This window comes from Callorhinus ursinus, unplaced genomic scaffold (genome assembly GCF_003265705.2).
Source record: "Callorhinus ursinus isolate GAN/ISIS: 27379988/994484 unplaced genomic scaffold, GSC_fseal_2.0 scaffold7, whole genome shotgun sequence".
NCBI classification, from domain to species: Eukaryota; Metazoa; Chordata; class Mammalia; order Carnivora; family Otariidae; genus Callorhinus; species Callorhinus ursinus.
In genome coordinates, this window is record NW_027397069.1 from 64,721,658 (window position 1) to 64,732,521 (window position 10,864).

At 36.2% G+C, this 10,864-nt stretch overlaps 1 protein-coding gene across 1 annotated transcript in view; it reads right to left on the reverse strand.

The window, feature by feature from the left end:
* Positions 1–10,864, reverse strand: part of BRCA2 (BRCA2 DNA repair associated) — a 60,799-nt gene that overhangs the window by 44,320 nt on the left and 5,615 nt on the right. Inside the window, exons 4-10 of the mRNA XM_025875079.2 lie at positions 6,218–6,326; positions 5,536–5,582; positions 5,403–5,443; positions 5,102–5,213; positions 4,313–4,362; positions 3,955–4,066; positions 1,226–2,332 (exon numbers count right to left, since the gene is read on the reverse strand). Of these exons, the coding sequence (XP_025730864.1) occupies positions 1,226–2,332; positions 3,955–4,066; positions 4,313–4,362; positions 5,102–5,213; positions 5,403–5,443; positions 5,536–5,582; positions 6,218–6,326 (1,578 nt within the window). The remainder of the gene's footprint in view (positions 1–1,225; positions 2,333–3,954; positions 4,067–4,312; positions 4,363–5,101; positions 5,214–5,402; positions 5,444–5,535; positions 5,583–6,217; positions 6,327–10,864) is intronic.

Genomic DNA, 10,864 nt, shown 5'->3' on the forward strand with positions numbered 1-10,864 from the left:
CAACTTTTATTTTTTAAAGATTTTATTTATTTGAGAGCCAGTGAGGGTGAGAGCAAGAGCGAGAGAGCGAGAGAGAGCATGCGTGCACCTGCATGCGTGCATGAGTCGGGGGAGGGTCAGTGGGAGAGGTAGAAGCAACTCCCTGCTGAGTGGGGAACCTGACGCAGGGCTTGATCCCAAGACCCCAAGATCATGACCTGAGCTGAAGTCAGATGCTTAACCAACTGAGCCACCCAGGTACCCCCTCCAAAAATCAATTTTTAAGAACAGGTTCTACAGATGAAAGGCCTGAAGGATGACCTGATCTCAATTATAAAGGCAAATGAGATAAACTGCTTGGAGTTAATTTTTCAACACCTCTGAATTCCCTATTAGCAAATCAAAATTATTAATCTCATTTTATTTAATCAGTGACCACCACTACATATTAGCTCTTTCATTGATTCTAATTCTGACATACACAGTACCAAATATTTTTCTCTGGAAATTAACCCAAATCTCAAACAGTTCCTCTATACTCCAGTTCTACCAAACCTATTATTCAGAGTTATTCCACCCACTAAAATCTTCTCAAAGGAATATAAAATCATCTTTTGACATACAATTTAGTTACTAATAAAGGAACTGTTGCTCAAATAAAAACTGAGTTTCACTGTGTACACTCTGACACCCAGAGATACAGTAATAACTCTAAATAATCTCTAAATATTTAAGAAAACTATGTAACAAAAATTACTTTTATAACTGGTTTACATTAAACTTAGCTAGCTATTAGCTTTTCTTTTCTATTTTTTTACAAGACAGAGAATATACAGTAAATATCACAATATATTTATAGAACTGTCAAATTTGCATAAATAAAAATTAAAGCAGTAGTAGTCAAATTCTTGATTCTTATGAATCACATGCTCTGTCTCAAGAGTAATGATCGTACATATACTATGCAAACTGATCCAACAAGTCTGAATAAAATGATTTTGAACACTGGTAATCAAAGGCCCAAACAATGCCTGTAGACATTGCCTCACATTGAATATATGATATAGAGATTTGAAAAAACCAAAAAACCACATAAGGAAAACCAAAAAAGAAACTAAAGAAGGAAAGCAGGCAGTATATTTTTTAGAAAGATTAAAGAAAGAGACACATATTCAAATAAGAGAACTTGTCACCACCATAAAACTATATGCACCATTCTCTCTCACTCACACCCACACAGAGGTACCTGAATCAGCATTTGTAAATGTCAGTGGTCCTTCAAAAGTGTTTGCTTCAAATTGGGCCGAATGCTTGGTTAGTCCAGATTCCTGGTCTTTCCGCGTTTTCAGTCCTTGATAAGATGTTTCATCATTTATAACATAAATAAACTTCTTTGTTTTCTTTTTCAAAGTGGATATTAAACCTGAATTCTTCAAAGCTACAGAAGTATGTTTGAGAGTGGCTGGCCAGCTTCCATTAACAATTGAACCTAAAGAATCCTCTTTCTGTGGGCAAATAGTATGTTTTTCCAATCCACTTTCAGGGGCTTCAGGTTCTTCTTTAGAGTTTGGTTCAGTCATATTATTTGAGAACACTGCACTGGACGTCTCTTCAGATGATTCTCTTATTCTGAATATAGACTTTCTGATACCCTGACATGGAGAAGCTATTAGAGTAGTTTCAGATATTGCTTGCTTTACTGAAGGAATGGAATCTTCGTGAGATCCAAGACACTGACTTTCATCTATCTTATTTACCACTCTTTCCTCTTTTAATGTCATCTCTGAATACTTTGGTACACTTGAAATCTGTGGCAAAGAATTTTCCAAAGTTATAAAGTTGGTGCTTTCTTTCTCTGTGATTATGAAGTCTTTTTCTGAATTATTTTGGTCACAAGAAGAAATACGCAGTAGAGGTGTATTCTCCATCTGGGTTCCACTTAGACCTGAGAGAGTTAGGTGGGGCCATTCAGAGACTGAAGACCGTACAACTTCCTCGGAGATTTTCTCACTTCCATTCCCAAAGGGCTTCTGATTTGTTACATTCCAATCTAATGGATCACTGTCATTTGGTTCCATTTCAGATAAAAATGAATGTTTATTTTCTTTCATTTGGTTTTTAGCTTCCTCACATTTTGTTTCACTGAAAATATTTTTCCTAGTCTTGCTAGTTTTTATTTTTGGTAGATTTCTTGTTTTATATTTAGGAACACATAATGAAAAACTATCTTCTTCAGAAACATCTGCAACTGTTTCATGTACTTCATCTTTTAGGACATTTGGTGTTGACTTTCCAAAATGGTCTTTGCAGCTATTTACTTCACCAAATGAATTCCCTAACATTTTCCCCAAACCTGTTAAAATTTAAAACAGATGCATATTAATAACATTTCAAAATATAGTCATATAATTTATACTATTCTTGCAACCTCTCTCAGAAATAGTATATACTAAATAACACATAAGGTAGTAATTAGAGGGTTATCCTGAGCACCAGCTTTTTTGGGGGGAGGGGAGAGGGAGGGAGTGCCACTCTTCTACTGTTCTTCTGGTAAAGACTGATTCCAATGTCCCCAAAGCCTTTTACTCATACTCCAGTCCCTTTCTTTATCAGCTCTGCACAATTAAAACTCAATCTTACTATATATATGCAATTTAACATTCTAAGATTTATCAAACCAGATGTTCCAAATTAATTTTGTGACCTGGGGCACCTGGATGGTGCAGTCGGTTAAGCATCCAGCTCTTGGTTTCGGCTCAAGTCATGATCTGAGGGTCCTGAGATGGAGCTTCACATCAGTCGTCTGCTTGGGATTCTCTCCCCTCTTCCTTGCCCCTCCCTACACCCCCCCATGCTCTCTCTCTCTCAAATAAACAAATCTAAAAAAAAATTTGTGGCCCTACAATAACTGAGAGTAAAATATGATTTTATAAACACATACACACATACACACAGTTATTCAATCCTACACATTTACACAAACACACACACATACTAAGAAAAATGCAATATTCCTTTTTTTTTTTTTTAAGATTTTATTTATTTGAGATAGAGAGGGAGAGTGAGTGAGATAGAGAGAGCACAAGCAGGGGAAGGGGCAGAGGGAGAGGGAGAAGCAGGCTCTCCACTAAGCAGGGAGCCCAACGTGGGACTCTATCCCAGGACCCTGGGGTCATGATCTGAGCCAAAGGCAGATGCTTAACTGACTGAGCCACCTAGGTGCCCCAAAAATGTAAAATTCTAATGATCTGTTTAGGTAAATTTTGGTACCCATGAAACCCTAATTACTTTCCAATTAGAAAATAAGACCTTCACATTTCGTTATTAGTTTTATTCTTAATCTCTGTAAGGTCTGAGTTGTAGGTTTTGTTTTTGTGTCACAATAGCATTTTTTTTTAAGATTTATTTATTTATTTGAGAGAAAGAGTACACACGAGCTGGGGGAGGGGCAGGGGGAGAGAAAGAGAAGCAGATTCCCTGCTGAGCCCAACACAGGACTGGATCCCAGGACCCCGAGATCATGACCTGAGCCGAAACCAAGAGGCAGATGCTTAACTGACTGAGCCACCCAGGTGCCCCTACAACAGCATCTTGAATGGTATTACCTGACCATGATTAAACATTTTCATTTAAATCAAGTTAGCTTCTGAGTACCTTGGGTGACTCAGCTGAGCATCTGACTTTGCTTCAAGTCATGATCTCAGGGTCCTGGGATCAAGCCCTGCTTTGGGTTTCCTGCTCGGCAGGGAGTCTGCTTGCTCCTCTCCCTCTGCCCCTCCCTCTCCCCCTGCTTGTGCTCTCTCCCTCCCTCCCTCTCTCTCAAATATTTAAAAAAAATAAATCAAGTTAGCTTCTACGCACAGTGTGTTCAGTAATTAAGAAGGAAAAGCAATGTATTTTCTCTTTAAGAAAGGAAGAGCAATACTTTAATGATGTCAGTTAAAAATAGTAGTTCAATTAAACAGAAGGACTTACCTTGACTTTTAGCTTCTCTTTGATTCTTGTTTTCTTTGTCTGGCCCAGAAGGGATAAACCTATCATTTTTCTTCAGATTTTCATCATGGTTAGAAAAACAGCGTTTAAAAATCTGCAAAAGTTATATTTTAAAGTCACTAGTATAAAAACTCTCACTATGCATTTATATTCAACTTAGAGACAGAATTACTTCATATGAAGTCAAGAAAATCACATACAGGATCAGGCTTAGAGACTTTCTCAAAGGCTTAGATAAGTCAAATTAAGGAATGAAAAAATGCAAGATAAATAATTTTTCAAGGCATTCTAAAATTGTAAGTAACTGCAACAGCATAATCAAGTTGTCATATTTACTTACGGCAGTAGTGTCATTAGGAAATACAGCTGCAGATGCTTCCTCATCTCTGACTATAAAAAAAAATTCAATTTATACGGTCTTATATACCATACACTAAACTGAATGTGAAAACTTAAGTATTTTTTGGGCAGACAAGACACATATACTACTTCAGTAAATGGCGCATTTGAAACAAAATGAATTGACTCAAGTATGGTAATTAGAAAGGTCAATCAACATAAGCTACATTCAATTCCTTAGCACCACTCATAAGGTGCTTCTAAGAAACTGGTTTGATGACCCTGACTTCAGGTGATACCATCCATAAAGACAGGAAATCAGATGGAGCTATGGGGTCATGACTTAAAAGATAAAGCTTGTAGACTTTAGCATTTATTTAGATAATAATACTGTCTAAAAGTATATTTTGTTACATACTTCTTACTTTTTAACATGCTTTTACCTGTTATTTCATCTAAGCAACAACAACAAAAAACAAAGTTAAATTCCCAGCCAAAGAGAAATCAAAATTGAATTTATTTTTGCTAGAATAATTTTAAAAATCCTGGTTTGCCTATAAATGGACTCCTACAGAATACCACTCCTAGAACACCACTTAATGTACTTGTGATTTGTCCCAATCTACACCAAGTAGAATTATTCTGAACTACTAACACACTTCTCAAAGATAGTATTATCTAATCTAATTACTACTTATCTTTTCATATATTCTTTTTGTCAGAAGACTTAGAGATGATATTATATTAACGTCATCTACCATCTTACATAATACTCATTTGCTATTATTACCTATTAGCACAGTAGAACTAAGGGTTGGTGGTGTGGCTAAAGAACTTGACCAAGACATATCAGGATCCACCTCAGCTCCTAGACTTTCAGAAATATGTTTTGGTGTCTGACCCTGGAAATAAAGAAAATATTTATTTCACAGAAATGCACTGATGAGTAAGAGTACTTTTTTCATTTATCATTTACTGAATGCCTACATGAGATTGTAGGTACATATTTGTAAATCTCAGGGCAAAAGTAAGACACTATTGTCAAATTCTCAATTACTACACAATAAAAATAAACCAGGCAGAATATTTACCTTCATAAGCTTCGGTGTATGAAATAGGCTCCCACATACCACTGGGGGTAAAATGAGGGGAAAATTACTAAGTTTTATATTTATTAAAATTTAAGATTATTCTAGAAATAAAAAGCCTTGTTTTTAATCATACCCGACTTCTCTCTTTGTGGTGTTATATGTGCACATCGTAGAACAGGACTAAAACAAACAAACAAAAAAAACCAAACACAAATCCTTCAGATTATTCAAAGATAACAGAAATGGCAAGAAGAAACAAAATATTAATCTTATTGAAAAAAAGGATTCTCAGTCACATTAGACTTACACTACTTTGTAATATTTTGTTACTTTTTAAAAAGCAAACATCTCATGAAGAATTAACTACTAAATTATATTTAAAATGTCCACTAAAAGTAATGTATAAAGTACTCAAAAATTTCAGCTCCTAGGAACTGTATGTTTTGAATTTAAAAATTATGTAAAATGAATCTATAAAAGCATCATATTCTCTCAAACGATTCAAAGTACACAAATAATTTATTTTAAGCTATTTCAAGGGCGTTGCTTTTCATCATTTTGTAACTTAAAAACTTCATAGACTATAAACAAAAACCAATGAATTCAAAATTGTAAGAAAAACAAAGTAAAATGTTTCTAATGTAAAAATTATTGTATTAAAGGACTCAACCTAAAAGGAGATTATTTAAAAATAGAAGATCCTCTTTCAGGCTCTTAGTCAAAGTATTAGCATGAAAATTAGATGCATTTCTATAAAACAAATAGCATATGTAGGAAAAGGTTTCATTTAAATATTTTAATATAACACATCATACCTTTCACTAAGACAAGAATTTAAAGGTGGGCTGGTAACATCATTTGTTTGATCCACTTTAGACTTCATTGTGCAACAACTTTTATGTTTACTATTGGTAATATTCTTTCCTGAAACAGTACAATAATTAAGTGAGGATATATATGCTCTGGATTGTGAATTTTCATTCTCTGAAAGCATTTATTTTTATTTTTAATTTTTTTAAAGATTTTATTATTGGGCGCCTGGGTGGCTCAGTTGGTTAAGCGACTGCCTTCAGCTCAGGTCACGATCCTGGAGTCCCGGGATCGAGTCCCACATCGGGCTCCCTGCTCAGCGGGGTGTCTGCTTCTCCCTCTGACCCTCTTCCCTCTCATGCTCTCTGTCTCTCATTCTCTCTCTCTCAAATAAATAAATAAAATCTTAAAAAAAAATAAATATTTTATTATTTGAGAGAAAGAGGGAGAGCACAAGCAGAGGGAGAGGGAGAAGCAGCCTCCCTGCTGAGCGCAGAGCTGAACACTGGACTTGATCCCTCCCAGGACCAGGGAGATCATGACCTGAGCCAAAGTCAGATGCTTAACTGAGCCACCCAGGAGCCCCATCTCTAGAAGTATTTAAAAACAAAAAGTCTCATCTATACTGGGAAGGACAATATATATAGAGTTTAGCCTGAACTGGTTTCTCAGTTTGCTGATTCCTCCCAAAAGGGGATGTCTCAAAGGATGTCTGCCCCCATTCAACAAGTATATAATGTACATAAGACACTGGGAAATACAATTCAAGACAACTTTAACTTCAAAGAGTTCATAATATAGCAGGAGAAATCTTTTGAAATTCCACAGAAGTGGAATACAGAACAGAATGTTGTATGTCCTATGATTAAGTCACATGCACTATGGTATCATGGAAGCTAAGAGTAAAGAAAAAGACATTTATTAAAAACCTACCAAGGTACCAAATCTGATCTTCTGCTGAAAACCTTTCAAGATCTTGTTCTCAAGATCAGGGTCAAATTCCAACCCCCGCCCCCCCAAACAAACAAACAAACAAACCTCCCAAGTAACAAGGACTTTCATGGTCTGACTTCTCAATTTCTATGACATTCTTTCACATTCTACTTTTCAGCCATACCCAACCACTTGCATATCCTGTAAGAATGCACTCTTTCACTCTAGGCCTTTGTACAAACTATTTCTCTATTTCTCTTGACCTGGAATATCCTCTTTCAGGCGTCCATTTTGAAACCACCCCCCCTGGAAAAATTTAGTGGTCCCTAACATGAGATTAAGTGATTACTGCTACCATATGCTCCCACAGAGTTTATCATACACCATTCCTGCTTCCCCTACTAGAATGTGAGCTCCTTGAGGTAGGGATCTTCTCTTATCATTGTATCCTAAGCAACTACAATCAATGTCTGATGTTACAGTCACGCCACAATCCCTGGCTGAATGAATTAGCAATGATTAGAAAATACTTGTTGTTGAACACCTCTACTTTCTAAGCAATAATGCTCAGACAGGGTTTCTAAAGCTGTATGTGGCTCTATCAAATCCCATTTATAGTTTTTCAATATTCCTATTTTCTGTATCACAAATATGGCATTCAAGGCACTTATGATTACTCATAAAAATTGCTTTAAAACAACAGGTTCTTTAACTGATCCTATAACCTCCAACTTAGAAAAGTTTTGGGAAAGGGTGCCTGGGTGGCTCAGTTGGTTAAGAAAAGTTTTGGGAAAAATAAGTCATATCAGTGTTAATAAAATAAGGCAAAGAACAAACTGAGAACTATTTGTAGTAGTATACACAAAACACTGCATTATATTTTCATTTCTCAAGTAACAGGAAATAGACATAATCACTAATAAGCCAAATACACATGAGTTAAAAACCCCATTTTGACAAAATATCCAATCTCTTCTCTTATGACACTTTTAAAGATACTAAAAAGTATCTAAATGTATTTTTTAAAATTTCACCTTTTCCCTGTTCACTTTAACAAAGACCTTAATCAGAAAGAAAAACCCTGCAGTTAAATAAACCAAACAATGAGCTACAACTACACACACTTATAACAAAATGGCTAAAGTCCAAAACAAAGACAACACCAAATGCTGATGAGGTCTTGGAACAAGAAAAACTCTCATTCACTGTTGATGGAAAAGCAAAATGATGCGGCCACTTTGGAATTCAGTTTGCAGTTTCTTACAAAAGTAAACATATTCCTACCAGAAGATCCAGCAATCATATTCCTTGGTATTTTCCCAAATGAGCTGAAAACTTAGGTCCACACAAAAACCTGCACATGATACAGCAGCTTTATTTATAACTGCCAAAACTTGGAAGCAACCAAGATGTTCTTCAGTAGGTGAACGGATAAACAAACTGGTATATCCATATACAGCATCATTCAGTGATAAAAAGAAATGAGCTATGGGGCGCCTGGATGGCTCAGTCGGTTAAGCATCTGACTCTGGCTCAGGTCACGATCTCCAGGGTGTGGAAGTGATCAAGCCCTGCTTCCAGCTTCGTGCTCAGCAGGGAGTCTGCTTCTCCCTCTCCCTCTGCCCCTCCCCCAACTCGTGCTCTCTCTCAAATAAATAAAATCTTTAAAACCATACAAACAAAAAAAATGAGGTATCAAACCTCGAAATGATGTAGAGGAAACTTACACTGCTAAGTAAAAGAAGCTAGCCTGAAAAGGCTACATACTCTATGATTCCAACTATATGACATTTTGGAAAAGACAAGACTATAGACAACAAAAAGATCAGTGGTGGCCAGGGTTGGGGTTGGGGGGAGCTGTGAATACGTGGGACACAAGGGATTTTTAGGGCAGTGAAACTATTCTGTAGGATACTGTAATGGTGTATACATGTTTTATAATTGTCAAAATCCATAGACCAATACAGAGAATGAACACTAATGTAAACAAACGACTTCAATTAATAATACAGTATCAGTATTGGCTTACTAATGATAAAAAGTAAAGAAATGAACCAGGCAAAAATAAGTTCGTACCCAAATAAACATTTCCCAAGTAACCTGAGAATCTCATAAATAGGCTGAATAATGGAGAGAGAAACTCAGAGGATTTTATGCAAAAGTAAGGACTGCTGAGAAGCAGAAATAGCACATTTCCTTATGAAACTTTAGGGATAATTCTTTTTTAAAAAACAATAGATGTTAGAACTAAACGAGTAGGTTAAAAAACAGCTTAAGTCTTACATTTTAATACTAAACAAAAACAAAAGGTATCAGGAAACTACAGTCAGAATTATTTATGCACTACAACCTTAAAAAATTAATTCCTTTGCAGCAAGTCCAGAGTAGCCTTATTAATTCATTCCATTCCTTCCCTAACTACAGATAGACCAATTCCAACAGGTTAAATTAAAGAATAAACCAGTGATTCTAGGTAGGTCTTTCAAGATTCAGTAGATTCAGCATAAACTGGTTTACGAAGCTTTTCCTGAGCACATTAAAATAAATGGCTATTCCCTTTACCATGCCCACAACATAGCACTTTGCATATCTTCCTATTATAGTATATACTACACCAGTGTATTTATTTATATATTTTGTCCTATACAAGACTGAGTTCCTAAAAGTCAAAAGCCATCTATTCATGTTTGTATCCTTAATGCCTAGCAAGCTGCCAGGCACAAAGCATGGAATATTGAATGAGTGATTCCCTTTTCTGTGTTCTGCATTTCATCTGCTAAATATTCCTTAAGGCTCTATCCTAGGCCTCATCATAACCAGTTTCCTCACTTACGTGTGATGACTTTATCACTTTCCAAATAGATAGGTGGTTCCTATAGCTTACTCTCCTGCCTGTATTCATTAGTTTCAGTTTTGTATTCCCCAAAGCCTTCGGGACATCACCTTAACACCCTATTACTGTCCCAAACTGCAGTCCAAAACTCAACCTATTTTTTTTCATCCTTTCAAGCATTTTCCCTTTTTAAAATAAAGATTTTATTTTTTCATGAGAGAGAGAGAGAGAGAGGCAGAAGCAGGGTCCCCACTGAGCAGGGAACCCGATGTGGGACTTGATCCCAGGACCCTGGGATCATGAACTGAGCCAAAGGCAGATGCTTAACCAACTGAGCCACCCAGGCGCCCTGACACTTTTTCCCTCTAAACAGGTAAAACCTGTTTTACCTCCAGTGCTTACAACGTCTATGAATGTCATCATTATATTCTTAGTTATGCCCTAAACCTGTGATTTGATCCTTTCTTTGAAATCTCTAGGTCTAGGCTACTGTGGGGTCTTACAGTTTCTATCTCTCATATCCACTTTCACTACCATTACTCTAATTCAGGTACTTGGCCCCCTACCACCTGGACCATTATATGTCTAATTGATCTCCCTGCCTTCAGTCTTCGTTTCCATGAGAATCACCTGATTAGTTTAAAATGTATACTTATAAGTTTTATTTCTAGAGATTCCTAATTTAGTAGATTCAGAGTAGGGCCTGAAATCTTTTCTTTCATTTAGCACTTCAGCAGATTCTCATGATCCAGGCATCACATTTTGAAAACACATCTCCAAAGATGGTTGCCAGTTATTAGGCCTTTTTTTAAAAAGATTTATTTATTTATTTGAGAGAGAGAGAGAGAGAGAGAGAGAGAGAGAGAGAGAGAGAGAGAGAGAGAGA